Raw genomic sequence first — 20,751 nt, 5'->3', positions numbered from 1 at the left:
CAGAGAAGGTTTTATGAAGGAAATAATAAGCCCTGAAGAGTGGCTGGGATTGAGGGAGGGAGGGCTTTCCTGGAGAAGAGATGTATCCGTTATCTATCACTGTGTAAGAACTGGCTTCAAACATAGTGAAGGAACACCACCATGATTTATTATTATTCATGACCCTACTGGTTCAGTGGGCAATTGGATCCTCTGCTCCTCTTGCTTGAGCTCCCTCTGGCAGCGACATTCAGTTGGCGCCTCATCTAGGGGCTTGGTTCCACTGCCAGCACAAGGATTGTGACACCTCCCCATCCTTGCTGTCCCTCAGTACAACCCAGGCTTCTTCAGGAACGGTGGTCTGAAGGCAGCATTACAAGAGAACAAAAGTCAAACGTGGAAGTTCCCTTAAGGTCTAGCTTTGGAAGTCACATAATATCATCTCTGCCACATTCTATTAAAAGAAATGAAGTCAAAGCCAGCACAGATTAAAATAAATAGATTTTGGTGGAAGAAGCAGTGAAGTCTTATTGCAAAGAGATGTGCATACCAAGGTACGAATAATCTGTGGCCATATTTTGAGATTCACCACAAGGGAACTGCATGAACAAATATTTGGAAGCAAGAATAAATTATATGGAGAGTCAACAAGAAGACAGGTTATGATGCTGTTTTTCAGAGGATAGGAGAAGTGGTTCTTGGCCATTCTATAGGTACTGTTCTCAGTATCACTAACAGTTTATTTAGGTTGTTAGCAGTGATACTTCACTTTCTGGATCATGGATAAAGAATGCATGTGTCTTGGCACAAAGGTATTTCAATATTATTTCAAGTTATTATACTTACTGCTTCCAAATTAATGTAAGCATAATAGTAATACCAACTGTATAGATATATAGAAAGATTAAGTGATTCAATGTTATTCTCTGTTTATTGCTTCTTTTCATATTCTGGTGCCAAAGATTAGAGAAATGATTGCAGGTATCATTACTGAAAAGTGAGATTTGCCAAAATAATTAAAATATGTATCTAGTATAAAATAGAGAACAACCATAAATTTTAAAAATTCCATTTTTTACCATAGTGAGACAATTTTGGACTCACTGCATTTTCCTAATTTTTTTTTTCTGTAGCTGATAAAGCTAGACTTACAACTGTGTAGAGCAGATAGGACTGTGCATTTTTGATTTGAAGGACATAGGAAAATCTCTCCACCAAATCACTGGGCTGCTATGGTATCTAAATCTCACTATCATAGTTTCCTTGTTTTGTATTTTAAAGTTTTTTAAATAAAAAGATGCAACGTAATTTATACATATCCTGAAAATACCACTCGTGTCATCATCAGCTGTTCATCAGATCATATCATAACGGCCCTCTGTGCGTGCACGTGTGTGTGAGTGTGTACGAATGGAGATGGTAGAAAGAAAATGTGCCTTCTTGTAACTTGAGAAGAAAAAATATTAGAAACAAAGTAGAAACACCAAAAGCATGTTGCCAGCCACATAATTTGTGAAATGGTATACTTTCAATTGTTTCTTGAAACTATAAAACTACCAATTTTTAGATATAGAATAAAAACAAAGAAATCTCTTTAATTGTAAAAAAAAAAGCCTGTCACGTGACCTTTCCCAAGTTGGTGTTCTGCTTCTTGTGTCAGTGCTGACCTTGACCTATCTTTGTGTCCCCTGAACAAAGGTGCCCTATTTTATCTTTTAGTCATTTGTATTCAGCTAAGGTTTTATTCTTTGTAACAATAATTTTAAAAGATAATGTCAAATAAAAGCGTCTCCTTTTCCTTTGGACATGTCGGAGAGACTGCATTACCAGCAGTCTCTGTCTACGTGCCTTTTTACTTCCCGACCTCTCTTGTTCACACTTCTACTTCTTTCTAACCTGGTCTGAGAATTCCTGAGAAACATGGTAAAGAGTGACCAGTGTCCCAAGGTGGGCATATCTAGGAGTGCCCTCACTGGAGACTGTGTTTAGGGCCTGAGACAGCTTCCTCCAAATGGTTGTGTGTGTGTGTGTGTGTGTGTGTGTGTGTGTGTGTGTGAGAGAGAGAGAGAGACAGAGAGAGAGAGAGAGAGAGAGACAGAGAGAGAGAGAGACAGAGACAGAGGCAGAGACAGAGACAGACAGAGAAAGACACTAAGGTAACCTTTGTATCAGCTGTTGCATTTATCTAAAGACAACACACAGTTTTAATCTTTAGTTGACTCTTGTTGCCTGATAGTTGATATATTTTGGGAGCTTTCATTTGACTCATAGTAAGTGAGTCTGAAATGATGAAGTCAGTATTCATTGAGCATCTATAATTATTGTTCCTCTTATTTTAGAGGCTGTATTCTAGATTGCCCAGTTTGTCTTTAACAAAGTTACAGAAACTTCTGTAGCTATATAAGCAATGTGAGGATACTAGTTTTAGAGAATAAAGAAAATTGATTTATTTACAGCAAGATAGAATAAGTATCATAGAAGGATAAAATAGAGATAAAGCTATTTAGATTCTTTGTTTTTACTAATATTATACTTTAATTTCTCAGAGTTCTTTGGAAAGAACAGCTCTTCTACATCTTTCCTTTATCCCCCTCTCTCCCCTTCTAACATCGTTGATCTTGTATTAGTAATTGATTAACATAGGTTCATGATTAATTTTCTAAATTAAGTGATTCTCTAGGGTATGTAGGAAAGGATATCAATAAGCATTGCTACTTAATTAGTGAGACAATTTTAATGAAGTCAGTTTTTATGCTAATCATGGGGTCAGCCAGAAGTTGGTGCAATCTGTTCAATTTATGCTATAATTAGGGAAGTTCTAAAATGTATCCCTTCTGTGTCCCAAACTATCTAACTAGTAAACAGTTAATTTAAACAATTATTCAATCAACTTGTATTGCCTGGAGTTCCTCCTTCAAAGCTCCAGCATCTCTGAGAGGAATAATGTATTAAGTAGTTTTTAATAGTTAACACATACCATAAAGACATTAATGAGATTAGTTTTAGCGTGATAATTGACATAGTTCAGGTACTAGATGGAATGCGGCATACATTAAGTAAAGACTGGGAAAGAAGACATGTCTGGCTCTCAGGTGGATGCCTAGAGGATGCCTGCCTACCTGGATCATTGCAGACAAGCATCCAGGGAAACCAGGAGCTGTTATAAAAGAATGAGAATGAGAGTAAGACATTGAAACTGGAAGTTTCTGAAGATCATCTTCTTCACTTTGTTCTAAAGCCAACTGGAGTCATTTCTAATGTTTTAAGAGTCTGAATGCTACACATACAATCACCGATGGATGGAACACTTTCCTTCTGTACCTTAAATACCATTATTAAAGATGGGCTTTAGTGAATATCAATAAAAAGGGAAATGATCATTGAACCACCTATGTGGCCTTAAAGGTTACCAGAAATGCATTCTCATATTAATATTTTAAATTGCTGAGTCTAGAGCCAATGATTGCTTGCCAAGACTTATAAAAGAAAGATAATTAGGAAAAGTAAATGTCAGATGTCATCATGAATAGGCATGAAAAATCTAAAAACTACAAATTACTAATAAGGAGATGAATGCATGCAGCTTGGCCTCAGGAGCAAACAAAATGTGATGACTGGAGAACATAATTTCTTCAGAGGCCAGCACATCATCTTACTGGTTAGTGTGAGCAATCATAGGAGTGGTGGCTGAGTTACAGTGAATTAGCTAAACATAGATTTTTGTTTGACTCTGCAAATTGCTTGACCATGAGAAATAAACTATAGTTTATATATCTGGAATGGCTCTAAGTTTATTTGTGGATTTTTGTAAACTACAAAAAGGAAAAGATCATTAGCTTTCTTTCAAAAAATGTGATTTGGGAGAATTAAAGACTAATAGTTTTCTGTAGGAAGCAGTGGATACTACTTGAGAGCAGAGATTAGGGCTGTCTGAGTTATCATTGTATTACTGGTGGCTAGCATAGTGGCTGTCATATAGTAGGTACTCAATAAATATCTACTGAATGCAATAATGCTTGAATGAATAAAGACATCTCTGATTTGTGTTAAGGCATCCTTCAATCTTTTAACCTATGTCTCTTTTGAAAGCATTAAACATTAACTCATGACTCTAATGTTTATATTATAAAAACAATAGGCATTTTTGAGCTTTAAAATATAAAATATATGAAATATTTAGAAAAGCATTTTCCAAAATGTACTGTTGTGTTCTGATTTGCATGATGAGAACTCACTACTCTTCTCCCCCAGGTTCTAGACCCAACTGAGGGCCGATCTGTCTTTATTAGAGTTTATTATTATAGTTGCATAACTAACCAAACTCAGTGACTTAAAATAAGAACAAAGTACAACCAGAGACATTGAAATGATGAACAAACCGACAGTAACCAGAGGAGAGAGGGGAGGGGGATAATGGGGAACAGAAGGAGAAGGGTCATTAAGAAACATGTATGAAGGATCCATGGATAAAGCCAAAGGGGGATAGAATTCAGGGTGGGAAGTAGGGGTGGGGGAAGTGGTGGCAGGAAAATGGAGACAACTGTACTTGAACCACAATAAAAAACAAAAACAAAAATAGCTATTTTACTGATGAAAAGCAATTTATGCTGGGCTAGGAGACCATGACTTATTTCTAGTCTATGCAGTATCAGCTGGGTTGGCTGAAATGGGTCTGAAAAATCTACTTCTTAATTAGCTCAGCTACTGATATGGCTGGTAAGCTGATGTTGTCAAGCTGTTTGCTGCACCGACAGTCATTGATTGATGGGTCATTTTGCTTCGTGTCTTACCTATCATCATTAAATATGAATATATATAGAAAGAGAATGGGTGACCATCTATGTAGCCTTAGTGCTACCAGAGAAGTCTTCTCATATCAACATTTTAAATTGCTCAGTCTGTGGCCAGTGCTTAACTGGGGGCTCAGTCAAGGTTATGAGCCAGGGGCCTTGGTTCCTCTCCACGTGAACCTCTTTAGAAGAATGCCTGGGCTTCCTCACAACATGGAAGCTAAACTCCAAGAACAGGTGTTCTAACAGTGAGGAATTGAAAGTTTTTAGTTCCTTGAGGCCTGGGACCAGATACGGTCATATGATCAAACTACTGTTGTTAAGCTACCATATTGTTAGTCATAGAGTACACCTATATTCAAGGGTAAACGATATGTACGATGCTTCTCAATGCAAGGGGCGTCAGGGAAGGTGTAGCCATTTTTAATCTGTCACAATTATCTTCTAGATAGTTCCTTTATGGTGATTAAAAATATGACTTTTTAAATAAGACATTTATTTATTGGTGAGTATGCCAGAATTATCAAGACTTTAAATATGATAAGCTTGTAAATTTAGTTAGATTTAAGTTGTCTTAAGCTAAAAGGTTGCAGGAAGGCATAAGACAAGGGGCTTATCAAATTTTAACCAATTAACCTCATTAAAATAGGTGAATTGACTATATGGCATCCCATCCAAAGGGTAAAATTATATAACAGGCCTGTGCAAAACTGGTCAGGCCAAGCACGGGCATTCGTATTTATTATCTTCACATGGTCAGGACATGTATCACCTTGGTTTCTCAATATCTGATAATGCTACCCACATTAATAATGTATATTCCTTCTATGTTTTTGTACCACCAACAGTAAGACTTTGGCTTGAACAAAATTATGTTTTTGAAAACCTACTTTCTAGGTTTCTGGTGTGTGAATTTACTGGAAAAAAATGTTTGAATTCCTACTATGTCTCAGGACTTGTCTGTGTTAGAAATATAGCAGTTAGCAAAAAGGCCAATGATTGTACTCATGGAATTTCTTTCGGAGAAGATAGATAATAAACTAACACTAAATGTGGTATAATTTAGTGATAGATAAGATTAAGAGCATGGCACACTAAGGGATTGGAGAGTGATATTGAAGAAGGGGGTGTTTAGACGGGTGGCCTGGGAAGAGAGCAGCTAGTGAAGGGGTCCTGAAGAATGAATGCATTCAGAATGCTTGAGTAGCATCAAGAAAGCTAGTGTGGCTGGAGCTAAGGGAGTGAGGGATGACTGTAGAAATTATTTGATCAGTGAGGGAGGCAATGCTCTGATTATATGTGTTCTTGGACCATGACTAGGTTGGATTTTAGTCTATGTGTGATCTCATATATATAATTATTCCTGCTACAAGAAAAATTTGTTTGGAAGCTATTTTCATGATGATGATGATACATAACAATTCATGGATAGTTTTTACTAGACTTTCTTTTTAACCTGTTTTGTATAAGTTATCTCATTTAACACAGTCCCTTTATAAAGATTTTAGTGCAATTTTAAATTTATAGGTGAAGGTGTAGAAGCATAGAGAGATTTAATAACTGGCCCAAAGACACAAAGCTAGTAAGTGGAAAAGCACATTCTACTAAAGATTCTGCAAGGATGCCGGTAGAGGAGGGGAGAAATGATTGAATTGAGGCTATATTTTGAAGGTAGAGCCAAGAGGAACTGTTGAGGAGAGTGAATTGAAGGATGATTTGGTTTGGTCTGAGCAACTAGGTGTAGCTTTGCAGTGTACTAAGATGAAAAAGTGCATTTGGGCTGTTAGAGAAAGAGTGTTATAAATTAAGAGTTATTTTTTTGGAGGTTGCAAGATGGCTATAGAGTAGCTGGAAGCTCTGTCCACTTGCTTCCAGCCTGGACCAGTCTTGCAGCTAAACCACAGAGCAATCAATTCAAAAATCCAGCTGCTGGTGAGTGGGAGCAGGTGTGAGTGATCCTCTGCGTGGACAAATGTGTGTGTATGTGACTGTGTGAATGCCTGCCTGCCTGCCTGCTTGCGAGGGTACTTAGGGTCAGGCAGCCCAGGCCCTTTGGGCAGAGCTGCTGCCACTGCTGCTGCCCAACCCAGTGCATCTGTCTGTGCAGATTTGGAGTGGGAGCTATTTCATGGAATTTACAATATCCTCCTCCAGAAAGGCACTGGAGTGGCTGTGCCCGGGCTCCTGGACTTATTTCTGTGCCCTCCTCCCCAGGCAGAGCCGCATACTCCACCACTGCTGGAACCCAGGGTCTGGAGGCTGGGGTACTTTCCCAGGAGGGGGCTGTCACCTCCCTGGCCCCAGGCACTGCTGGAACAGTGAACAGGACAGAATCTGACTGAGGAGGCTGTGGATCAGCTAAGGTGCTGGGAGCCAGGGGCAGGGCAAGAGAGGCAGCTTTGGCAGTGTTGGCTGCAGACACCATGGTGAGAGCATAGTGGCAGGAGCCTGAGGCTAAGACTCACTGGAGGGAGTGGCACAAGCACTCTACTATTGTCCAGTGTTACAGATGTGCTGCTGAACTCTTCTTCTCCTTCCCCTACCCCATCAGGATGATATGAGACTTGAAAGAAGATGATACATATAGGATGTAATCTATTGATTTGAGAGAGAAGGGGAGAGGCATCAGTGTGAGAGAGAAGTGTTGATAGGTGGCCTCCCATATGTGCCCCGATTGGGGTTCCGGCCCATACCTAGAAGCCCTGTCAGGGCAGAGACAGCCATAGTAGGGATTGAACTCTTTTGTCAGACAGATGGGGGAAAGTCCCCACCAATGAACAGACCAATAACAGTCAGGACCCAAATACAACAGGAGAGTCCACATAATCTGCATGAGGGACATTCCTAGAGCATCCAGGTCAGGAGATTAAGGAGTTTGTACTGTGGGGGTCTCTGCTCTGGGGAAAGATGAAAACCGCTAGAGACAAACCCACCATCTTTTTTTCTTTGTTTCCTTAAAGAGGCAAAGCTGTGTTTTGCATTTGTGGCTACCCACCTAGGGCCCCAGCAAAGGGAGAGTGGCACAGACTGGCATAGCATGAGGCGAGTCTGGAGTGGGAGGCACTGGGGAGAGTTTTGGGGGAGTGGCTGTGGGATTTTTAGGGCCTGGATATCTGAGCTCCACAGCAGCTGTATATTTTGAGAAGAGCTGGACCCTCCCAGGGGAAAATCAATGACCTTACCACATGGGATACCACTCCCCCCACCCTCTGGAAATCCCCTCATCACAACTTCTGAAACCCTGTTTGCTCCACTCAGCAACTGTTTTTGTTCTTTTTTCAGTTTTGCTCTGTCTTGGTGTTCTATTTTTTCTTTCTTTTCTCCCATCCTGAATCTTAACCTTTGCTGAGGAAACAGCAACTTAAAGAGACTCAGGGGTCATCAGAGACTGGTGGTAGGTTGCAGCCATTCCATACACTATTCCTGGGAAACAGGCTGGTGCTTCTCCCTCATGGGGGAGCCACAGAAACACTCCCCCACCATCTAGCAGACCCAAAATCTGGGCTCTGGAAGCCTACTAGGGGCTCTGCCCTGCCAAGTACAGGGAAATGATCTTGGACAGACTCAGACTAGTGGCACAAGGAAGGTGGACACACCCAACATCTTCCCTGAAGTCTGAAAGGCACCTGCCTTGGAAGATCCAGGAATCACAGCCTCGGTTTCCTCCAGAAGCTTTCCCAGAAATGATCAGGTCTGTGACTAGTCTAAGATTGACAGCAGGCCAGCAGGCAGGCAGACAGACAGAGGCCGACCCTGTGGTGACTTGGAACAGTTGCTGATGTACTCTTGGACCCAGGGCTGATAAAAACCAGCTTTGCAGAGCAGCTTGGCCCACCCTGGGAGCAGCCAAGCCCAGAGGAAGCAGCCACAAACTATGGATTGTCTGTAGCTTCAAAAAGGCAGCTGAAGGCCAGATGTGGACAGCACCTGACATTGACTTACACCAGACTCAGACATCAGGGCAATATCCAAAGGGAGAAGCCAGAAGACAAGATCTAAACTGTGCTGAGGCAAATCTGACTTGGTTCTTTCTTCACTATCTTGGTTGTTTTTTCTTATTCATAGTCTTTTAATTTATCTTGTTACTCATATTTTCTTTGCTTTGCTTTTCTTTTTGATGCTCTAATTTTTCTTTTATGTCTTCTATTCTACTTTTGCTTTTGATTACTTCACTGTTCCCTTCTCTCCTTTTAGTATTTTTGTTACTTTTTTGTGTTCCTTTTCCCTGTTTTTCTCTTTTATTTCATTATGAATAGTAGTTCTCTTCCCCTTTCTCCTCTCATTATCACTTTTTTCTTTTGGTCTTCTCATACTTGTTTTCCTTTTCCCCTTTATCTACTATTACATTTGGCTTTCTGCTGTTGTTATTCTTCCTCTCTTGTGGTTGATTTGCTGAGGTAGTCAGCGGGGAGTTGCTTGTTTGGTGTTGTATTTGCGTTGTTTTTCTTTGTTCTGCCAGACCCTCTACAACAGTGTATAACACGTGGTGGAGGCTGAAACTCTTAGCCAGCCAGATGGAGGGAAGTCCCACCAGTGAAGGTGCCAATAATAATCAAGATGCAAAAACAACAAGAAAGTCCACATAACCCACAGAGAGGTCATTCCTAGAGGATCCAGATGAAGAGATCAAGGAGTCTGTACCACTGGGTCCCACAGGACTCTTAGCACACAAGGCCACTCCACAAGTCAAAGTCAAAGCAAATCAATCTAATATATGGAAACAGACACAAAGGGACAACTAAAATGGGGAAACAAAGAAAGAACCCCAAAACAAAAGAAAAAGGAATTTCCAGGAAAAAAGCTAAGAGAAACTGAGGCAAGCAATTTATCAGATACTGAGTTCACAGTAATGGTTATAAGGATGCTCAAGGAACTTAGTGAGAACTATTAGGAACTTAGTGACACTTACATCAGCATGAAAAATGACATAGAAATCTTGAATAAGAACCAGTTGGAAGTGAAAAATTCAATATATGAAATGAAGAATAGACTAAAAGGAATTAAAAGGAGACTGGATGAAGCAGAGGATTGAATGAATGAGTTGGAAGACAGGGTAGAAATAAACACCCAGTCAGAGCAACAAAATTAAAAAAAACTCAGAAAGAATGAGGATAGTTTAAGGGAACTTTAGGACAACATTAAACACAATGATATTCATATCATAGAGATACCAGAAGGAGAAGAAAAGGAGAAAGTGATAGAAAACCTGTTTGAAAAAATGGCAAAAAACTTCCCTAATTTGATGAAGGAAAAAGTTATGCAAGTCCAGGAAGAACAGAAGATCCCAATCAAGATGAACCCAAAGAGGCCCACTCCAAGACACATTACAATCAAAATAAAAAATTTCAAGACAAAGAGAGAATCTTAAAGACAGCAAGGGAGAAACAGCTAGTAACATACAAGGAAGCTTCAAAAAAGCTATCAGCTGATTTCTCGACAGAAACACTACAAGCCAGAAGAGATTGGCACAAAATATCCTAAGAAATGAAAAGCAAGGATCTTCAGCCTAGACTACTCTATCCACCAAGGCTCTCATTTTAAATGGAAGGCAAAATAAAGAGCTTCCCAGACAAAAGAAGGCTAAAAGAATACATCTCCACCAAGTCAGCACTGAAAGAAATACTAAAGGGACTGCTTTAGGAAGAAGAAGAAATAGAGAGAGAGACAGGAACACAGGTAAAAGGGGGAAAAAGACAATGAATACGTACTTATCAATAATAGCCTCAAATGTAAATGGATTAAATGCTCCATTCAGCTACCCTATGTCAAAAGACATTCAGCTACCCTATGTCAAAAGACATAAGAATATAAAACCCACATATATGCTGTCTACGACACCCACCTGAGAACATAAGATCTACACAGATTGAAAGTGAAGGGGTAGAAAACATCCACCAAAAAGGTACTTGAACTAATAAGTGAATGTGGCAAAGTAGTGGGATACAAAGTCACTATTTAGAAATTGATGCATTTTCATACACCAACAATGAACTATCAGAGAGAAAATCTAAGAAAAAAATCTGATTTACTATAGCAGCAGCAGCAACAAAAAGGTACATAGGAATAAATTTAGCCAAGGAAGTAAAAGACCTGCACTCAGAAAAGTATAGAACACTGAGGAAGGACATTGAGGAAGATACAAATACATGGAAGCATATACCCTATTAATGGATTGGAAGAATTAGCATCATTAAAATGTCCATACTACCCAAAGCAATCTATAGATTCAACACAATTCCTATTAAAATACCAAGGGCATATTTCACAGGTCTAGAATGAGTATTCCAAAAATGTATATGGAGCCAAAAACCCCCCCAAAAAGACACTGAATAGCCACAGCAATCTTAAAAAAGAAGAACAAAGTTGGAGGGATAATAATACCTGGTATAAAACGATACTATAAGACCACTGTAATCGAAGCAGCCTGGTACTGCTGGAAGAACAGACACATAGATCAATGGAACAGAATAGAGAGCCCAGAAATAAAGCCCTGTCTCTACGGTCAATCAATATTTGACAAAGGATGTATGAGCATACAATGGAGTAAAAATAGCCTCTTCAGTAAATGGTGTTGGGAGAACTGGACTGGTACATGCGAAAAAAGGAAACTAGGCCACCAACTTACAACATAAACCAGAATAAACTCAACATGGATAAAAGACTTAAATATAAGTCATGATACTATAACAGTCTTAGTGGAAAAGTGGGCATTAAATTTCAGATATCCCACACAGCAATATTTTTGCTGATATATCTCCTAGGGCAAGGGAAGTAAAGGACAAAATAAATATACAGGACTGCATCAAATTAAAAAGCTTCTGCATGGCTAAAGAACCAATCATCAAAATGAAAAGGGAACTGAATACATGGGAGAACATATTTTCCAGTGATACCTCAGACAAGGGTTTGATCTTCAAAATATATAAAGAACTCATATGACTCAACACCAGAAAGACAAATAATCCATTTAAAAAATGGTCAAAGGACCTGAATACACACTTCTCCAAAAAAAACCATATATGGCCCATAGACATATGAAAGGATGCTCAATGTTACTATCCAAGAGAGCTGAAAATTAAAACCACAATGAGGTATTACCTCACACCTGTCAGAAAGACCATTATTAATAAATCAACAATGACAAGTGCTGGTGAGGATGCAAAGAAAAGGATACCCTAGTGCACTGTTGGTGGGGATATAGACTGGTGCAGCTATTGTGGAAAATGGTGTGGAATTTCCTCAAAAACTTAGAAATGGAACTGCCTTTTGACCCAGTGATTCCGCTCCTGGGAATATACCTTAAGAATCTAAAAAACACCAATTAAAAAGAATTTAAGCACCCCTACATTCATAGCAGTGCTATTTACAACAGCCATGTGTTGGAAACAGCCTAAGTGCCCATCAGTGGATGAATGGATTAAAAAACTATGGTACATTTACACAATGAAATACTATGTATCTCAAAGAAAGAAGAAGGAATTCCTACCCTTTGTGAGAGCCTGGATGAAACTGGAGACTACTATGCTAAGGGAATTAAGCCAGTTGGTAAAAGACAAATACCATACGATCTCACTTGTAAGAGGAAACTAATGAACAAAATAAGCTAATGAGTAAAACAGTAGCAAAGACATAGAACAGGGAACAGACTGACAGCTTCCAGAAGAAATGGGGCGGGGTGGACAGAAGGGGAAGGGACTCATTAAAGAACATGTATGAATGACCCATGGACACAGACAAGAGTAGTGGGATGGACTGGTCGGAAGCAGGGGTTGGGGCAGTTGGAGAAGGACTAAGGGGAAAACATTGGGACAACTGTAATAGAACACAGAAGAATTTAAAAAAGTTAAAGTTCCTTTTTGGACATGGTTGACTTGAATGTCTATTGGGCATTTAAGGAGGAGTGTCTGTTCAAGTCTTTTGCCCATTTTTTAATTTTTTTTTTTTTAATCTTCCTGGAGTGGAGTTGTGTGAGTTCTTTATATATTTTGGAGATCAAACCCTTGTCTGAGGTATCATTGGCAAATATATTTTCTCATATAGTTGGTTCTCTTTTCATTTTAATGCTGTTCTCTTTAGCCATGCAGAAGCTTTTTAATTTGATGAGGTCCCATTTGTTTATTCTTTCCTTTATGTCCCTTGCTTTAGGAGACATATCAGTGAAGATGTTGCTGCATGGAATGTTTGAGATTTTCCTGCCGATGTTTTCCTCTAGGACTTTTATGGTGTCACGGCTTATATTTAAGTCTTTTTTTCCACCTTGAATTTATTTTTGTGTATGGTGTAAGTTGGTGATCGAGTTTCATTTTTTTGCATGTAGCTGTCCAGATCTCCCACCACCATTTGTTGAAGAGGCTATTTTTACTCCATTTTATGCTTCTTCCCCCTTTGTCAATGTTAATTGACCATAGAGATTTGGGTTTATTTCTGGGCTTTCTCTTTTGTTCCACTGATCTATGTGCCTATTTTTATGCCAGTACCAGACTGTTTTGATTACAGTGGCCTTGTAATACAGTTTGATATCAGGTATTGTGATCCCTCCTACTTTGTTTTTCTTTCTCAAAATTGCTGCAGCTACTCAAGGTTGTTTATGGTTCCATATAAACTTCTGAAATGTTTGTTCTATATCTATGAAATGTGAGATTATGACCTTCTTTAGTTATCCCCAGTATAGAACTCCATACTTCCATGAAAATAGGAGGCAAAGTGGATATCTTTGTAAATATACCAAACTTAAGAGATCTTGATTACATTCTTCATTTATTAATGCTGCAAACTTTTAATACATTGGCAGTTTTCTTTATATTTGAGTGCTTAAACTTTTCATTCAAGCAGAATGTATGCATATTTAATGTACCCAAAAGATGAAATGTGTGGTAATTTGTTACACTGAAAAACAGTAGTAAGACACTTTGGCAAATACAGAATATTACAAGCATCTTAGGAAGCCAAGTATTTTAAATATATGAAAATTATAGGTAGTTCTGTGATATTTATTGACAACTTATAATTGCTGGACACTATTAAAACACATGATTATAGCATTATTTTATTAAGTAATAAAATGCTCATTATTTTGAAAACATACATTATTATTTCTCTTCTCTGAAAATGAAATTTTGCATTTGTTACATGATTTTTTGATTATTTATTTGTTAATATTATTTCTGTGTTTGTTTTTCTTAATACCACCATAGTGGAATACAGATGTAAAGTTTGTGATTACCTCTATTTTTTTTAAATAAAGGCTTAAAGATCCAGTTGAGAATGTCAGCACTATATTCTTCTTATTTAGTTTTAACAAAATATCATCTATCTTGAAAATTACCTGCACCGACATCAAAATTCCTAAGTAAGCAGAAAACTGGCTAAATATTTATAAAGTTATAGCTAATTTGTTGTACTCAGAGAACAAGAACAAGAATTTGTTCTTGAAAGAAACAAATGATTTTCTGAAAGTATGTTAAGGATCTTAAGTTGCTTCCCTACCTTGTTTTTATATCACTTCCATCAGAAGGGATTTGTTTGGTGAAACAGCAAAGTGAAACAGCCCATACTTTGTTTAGAGAAGTCATTATATTTAAAGGCTTGGAGGATGGAAAATGGAAATTATCCTCATTTGATATTCTACTAAGTTGTCAAGTGCTTATGTAATGTACATTCCTGTAAACATTGTGTTTACTGAATGTTAAGGTAAATAAAGTACTGCCCTGGTTCAAAAGAGTTTAGTGTTAACAAGGAGGTGAAATCAAAGGTACAGGGCAGGGTGGGGTTGTGTGCAATTGGGGGTATGTTTGATTTGGGGTGAACTCAAGTGCTTTTCAAAGTCTGTGAGCATGAGTGGCTTGACCACCTGTGAAGAGAGAAGGCTTGGTAATTTATGGATTGAGCGAGGAGGTCATAGTCAGGGGCATTACAAAACCCTCTCCCACTAGTGGGCTCCTATATGTAAATACACTGGTCTGCAAGCTGGCTTTACTCTGAATTACAATGATGGAATCAAAAAATTTACAACAGTGATGTGCTGACATGGGTTTCCTAACTTGAATTTTTAGCTACTCCCAAAGTTTTATTTTAGCTGTTAATTCCAACCGAGTTTCTCCTCAGAACCTTCTAAAAATGGACCACTTTAATCTGTTTCCATTCCCTATATTTCTTGTGCTCTGTCAACAATATTTATAAGTAGGGAAGTATTCCGAAAGCTGGAAGGTGCAAGCAGTGAGAAAGAGTGTATGTTTCTGAAATGGATCATCAATCCCTGGAAAATTCAAATTGACTAGGCTTCCTTCAGCAGTCAAGGCTGGAGGACAACTTAAGTTGTAAGGTTAGAATTCCTTAGGTAAATTATAATTTCAGGTCATTAATTCTTCATAAAAATCCGTTAGCCATTCTCATGTTTTACCACATTGACAAGAGTGTTGCATGCTCATAAAATTATGTTTCTCTTACTGAATGAATACCAAATTCCAGGCACTCTCTTCTCAGGAGTTAACATGCATTAACCCCTCAAGTTTATAAAGACATGTGTCACATTATTCATTGGTTGGACCAATATTCATATTTTTTCACTTGTGATATTTGTTTCATTTTCATCATTTCTTCTCTTTCAGCTCTCCTTTATGCAACTATTTTTGGAAATGTTACCACAATTTTCCAGCAAATGTATGCCAACACCAACCGATACCATGAGATGCTGAATAATGTACGGGACTTCCTGAAACTCTATCAGGTCCCCAAAGGCCTTAGTGAACGAGTCATGGATTATATTGTCTCAACATGGTCCATGTCTAAAGGCATCGACACAGAGAAGGTATGGGTAATTGTTGTTGTTACTTATTTTCTACTTCAATCAGATCTTCAGAGGCCTGTAGTTTTCCCACTCACATATTTATTGCTTGTGTAATTGCTTCATAAATGCTACTCTATTTCAGAAGTAACATATTAATCAATCATATTATTGGGTGCTTAGAAGGTGCAAAACACTCAGCCATTAATCATCAATTAGTACTAGTCATCACACTTAATTTAGAAATTGTGGTTCCTGAAAACAGCTAATTATTACATTCCCATAAAACACTCTTATTACCACTCAGAGTTATTTCCTGCATTCCTCCAAAACTCTAACAGTGCTGCCATTTCTCCTGGTTGATTTTATTCCTTTGACTTTTTGCCCATTTTAAATTTAGAAAGCAACTTCCTTGCTTATAAACTGAAAAATTATGTTTGCTATCCTGCACTTAAATCTCTCCCCTTTCTCTCACATGTTTATAAAACAACTTATAGTTCTTAGTTTTCCCAATACAAATCTATTAAATAGATGTCATCCTCCCCATTCATTTGACATCTCTAATTTCTTGCTTGTATTTTCATGGAACCTTAAAATTTTTTCCCCATTTATCTTGTATTAGGGGCAAAGAAGGAACTGAAGGTCTCCTAACAATAAACAAAAACCAAATTTAAAACATTTTTCACTTCTGCCTTTCTCAGTGGGTTGGGCATCATCCTGCAAACTGAAAGATCACTGGTTCGATTCCCAGTCAGGGTATATGCCTGGGTTGTGGGCCAGGTCCCCAGTTGGGGGCATGCGAGAGGCGACCAATTGATGTTTCTCTTGCACATTGATGTTTCTCTCCCTCCATTTCTCCCTCCCCTCTCCTCTATCTAAAAGTAAATAAAAACAAAATCTAAAAAATATTTCCACCTCCTGCACCCAACTGATGCACACAAGAGTTTTGGAGGAAACTGATTGTGAGCCATGTTACTTTGTGACAGCAGTGGAGACTTTTATTTTTAGGTACTGATTTTTGACAGATGATAGTAGTATAGTACATGGCTTTCCTTGCCATTTCCCACAAATTTGATTTGTTCTCTTAATTGTATGAGGTTGACTTGTAGTTTTTCTTTAAGACTTGCTCAACAAGCACCTTTCAAAGTTAGTGGGAAAGAGCAAATGAGTAAAGTAGGTGTTTAATTAGGGGAATTTCATGAAACCACAAGCAGGCAGTGTTTTAAGCCAGAGCAGGCATTGCTGGGAGCAGAGGGTCGAGGAGACGTGTAGAGAATGAACATGGAAGGTGAAAATGGAGGGGGAGCAGTCTCAGAGGGTGTGTGGGTCATACACTCAAGGTCAGCTATGCGGGAGGATAGTGAAAGAGGGTGAGATGTGCTCCCCTTAAACATTTTACAACATGCGTATAAATTTTCTAGTTAAATGGCCACTTAAAGTGACCACAGAGGAGAAAAGGACAAAGTACATTTCCATGGAATTTGATTAATGTGTAAATAGGCCAATAAGTGGTTAGTAGGGAGGGTATGCAAAGAAAGAACAAAATCTTCCTCAGAGGGGCAGGTGTGAGTCAGTATTTAAAACTTAAATGCATGATGTCCTTTGAGGTCCACATTCAGGAAACTGAGATCAAGAGGCAATTATCTATCTTGCCCATCAGCATCTCAGGTAGAAGCTTTACATTCTAGAAAATACAATGGGGTCACATGGTAGCTGACAGAAATATCAGTAAAATGATGGGATGATGGCCTTTTACATGAGAAAAGAGCTGAACTTGTAGCCTGTGCTACTTCTGGTGGACCTGCTCAAGTCCCTGCTTTGTGACATCATTAGGGTGTGAGGCACTGGCACGGGGTATTGGCATGGCACGTGCCACGCAGCAGGAAATGATTTCTGGGTTCCTATTATTTACCACAATTTTTTGGTGTTCATAATGTGTACTTCTGATTAGTAGAGTATTCACTTGAATAAAAGGAAAAAGTAGGTGGAAAAGCTAATATTAAAAGTGAAATAAAATATTAATTCAAAAGAAAAGATTTTTAAAGAAATAAGGATAGCCCTGGCTGGTGTAGCTCAGTGGATTGAGTGCAGGCTGTGAACCAGTGTCGCAGGTTCGATTCCCAGTCAGGGCACATGCCTGGGTTGCAGGCCATAACTCCCAGCAACTGCACATTAATCTTTCTCTCTTTCTCCCTCCCTTCCCTCTCTAAAAATAAATAAATAAAATCTTTAAAAAAAAGAAATAAGGATAAATATCAAAATGAATTAGCTTTTGGGAAGAAATCATGGTTGTGCCTTCTAAGTGAATGGGAAATCTTTGGGTAGTTATTAGCTAATGGAAGAAGCAGATTTAAATAACTGGTAAATATAAAAGTTTTATTGTACATGTATAAAAAATGTCTAAATTTAATTTGTTGTGGCAGCAAACTCCCAGGCCTATGTTAATTTCTTCCAGCCTATTCAGAAAATTCCTACCCAGATGCGTAAGAACTAACCGTAACAGCAATGTAAGTGAAGAGACACAGGCCAAAGTCTGGGCCTGGGAAGGGGGCATAGGAGATTTCCATTGATTGCATAGGCAATGAGGGTGAATTTAAAAATGTATTCTTAGACTACATATTAAATGCTATACCAAACAAGAAGAAAACAAAAATAGGCATCTAGTCTCTGGTTTAGTAGTGAGCCTAACAACCAGGGAGAAGACTTACATTCCTGTTAGGCATTCAGTTATATGACTAATAAATAGTATACAAGGTCTGTCTGGAAAAAGTCTAACCATTGTTAAAATAAAGAGAACAGTTTGTGTTAATCGATGTAGACTAGAATTTGCATGAGTGAATGATAATGACTTTATTGTACCAGTCAGTGAGGGTGATAGATGCCATTGAGTGAGCATGTGTACTGTGTAGCCATTGCATTCAGAATGATGGAGCGAGTGGCACAATGAGTCTGCATCCAATTTTGTGTTAAGCTTGAAAATTCCTCCTTGAAACTATTTGATGATTCAGAAAGCAGCAACTATGGGCAACTGGTGATTGGCAGCTTCATCATGACAACTTGCTCACTCGTGCATCTCATCTCATGCAGAATTTTTTGGCAAAACATCAACTCACCCAGGTGACTCAGCCCCACTACAGCCCAGATTTGGCTCCCAGTGAATTATGGCTTTCCCCAAAACTATAATCACCTTTGGAAAGGGAAGAGATTTCAGACCATCGATGAGATTTAGGAAAATACTACAGGGCAGCTGATGGTGATTGGAAGAACTGTGTGAGGTCCCAAGGTGCCTACTATGAAAGGGACTGAGGCATCGTTGTCCTATGTACAGTGTTTCTTGTATCTTATATCTTCTTCAATAAATGTCTCTGTTTTTCATATGACATGGCTGGATGCCTTCTGGACAGACCTTGTATAAAACATATAACTTTAAAATATTATAACAAAGTAGTGAGGTATATATGCAAGAATTAGTAGCCAAAAGAAATAGAGGGAATAGTTATCTCAGAACTAAACTTTACTATGGATAAGAACTGAATATAAGTGAAAAGACACATTGCAAAGACAAAATTGATATATTATTCAATATAATTATAATGAGCTAAAAATCTAAGAAAATGTTTAATGAGAATCTGTCTATATGACAACATAAATATAAGAACAAATGAGTTAAATGTAAAAAATAACAAATTATAAAGTATTAGAAGAAAACACATAAATATTTTTGTATGTATTAAAACAATAGAATATATAATGAAGAAGTAATAAACAGATTTGACTAGAAAATGTAAAACTTCTCATACCAAAAACTATGCAAATGAGAGAATTTGCAATAACTATCATAAGTGAAAGATGAATTATCTTAATATGTAAAGGTGATTTTATAAATTGGCAAGAAGAACCAAGGACAAAAATGAACTGAGCACATAGGTGATTTATAGAAGACAAAAATACAAATTACTAATAAACATACAAAAATATTATTTTTACTTGTAATGAATTCATATTGAAACAGCAAGAAACCATTTTTAATCTGCCAAATGGACCAAAAAAAATGCCCGGTCTTAGACAAGGCTTTAGTGACTGACACTATGATATAATTTTGGTCTGTGTGTAATTTGACAGGGCATTGCTTGAATGAAGTTTGACCAAGATAATATCCTAAACTTGGAAAAGTGTAGAGGTCAGCCCTGTGCCTCTTCTTTTTTATGACTACATTCTTTCCTTCAATGATATAGTGTAATCCAATTATTTTAGTAATATATGCTAATACCATTGAAATATACATACTCATCTTTGAACTATTCCCTGAACTGTATGTAGGCTTTCCTATCCAGTTGCCTAATTATGTCCAGTGAAATTGTCCAGAAGTGAACGCCCAATCATCTGCTATCAACCTACTCCACTGACATTCTTTCCCAATGCAATTAATGGAAGCTCCAGTCCTCAGTTGCTTAGGGTAAAACCCCCCCACATTAAAACCTCCACTAAATTTTGTTGGCTCTGGCTCCAGTTCTTATCACCTTTATTGCTATTACCTGGTTCAAGTCACTGTCATGTTCTATCTGGGTTATTGTATAGCCAAATAACTGCTTTTATCTTTGTCTCCATATAGTGTATTCTCAGCACTGCAGCCAATGAGTTTATAGGACTTCCCTAACAAAGCTTTCTATCTATCTGTCCATCCGTCCATCCGTCATCTATATATCTTTTATATTCATTTTTACTATGGGATATTTTTAAAAACATTTTATTTATTTATTTTTAGAGAGAAGGGAAAGGAAGGAGAGAGGGAGAGAAACATCAATGTGTGATTGCCTCTCATGCGCCCCCAACTGGGGGCCTGGCCCAAAATCCAGGCATGCACCCTGAGAATCGAACTGGAGACCCTTTGGTTCACAGGCCACACACAGTCCACTGAGCCATTCCAGCCAGGGCTGGAATTTTTTGATAATAAGAATGAGGTTGATTGAGACTGTTAAAAGCACAAGAGTAGAAAAAAATGAAAGGCTGATGACAGTAATGACATAAATTCTTTAATTGTAGTTATAAAATCTCAGAAATAAGAATGTATTTGATGATGTCACTTCAGTAAACAGTTTCCCAATTTTAACAAATATCCCTTTTTGGGGGTTAGAGATTTCTATTAGATTTCCCATTCCTCAATAAGCCAAATACTTGTCTTACTGTATTTCTTGTCTC

General features: G+C 38.1%; 1 protein-coding gene across 1 annotated transcript in view; it reads left to right on the top strand.

Annotated features, from left to right (window-relative positions):
- Positions 1 to 20,751, top strand: part of KCNH5 (potassium voltage-gated channel subfamily H member 5) — a 259,894-nt gene that overhangs the window by 141,844 nt on the left and 97,299 nt on the right. The window contains 1 exon segment of the mRNA XM_036010818.1: positions 15,377 to 15,588. Within this exon segment, the coding sequence (XP_035866711.1) occupies positions 15,377 to 15,588 (212 nt within the window).

This window comes from Phyllostomus discolor, chromosome 1 (genome assembly GCF_004126475.2).
Source record: "Phyllostomus discolor isolate MPI-MPIP mPhyDis1 chromosome 1, mPhyDis1.pri.v3, whole genome shotgun sequence".
Taxonomy (NCBI): domain Eukaryota; kingdom Metazoa; phylum Chordata; class Mammalia; order Chiroptera; family Phyllostomidae; genus Phyllostomus; species Phyllostomus discolor.
Note: the sequence above shows the minus strand (reverse complement) of the source record. Positions and strands in the feature narration are given on the sequence as shown.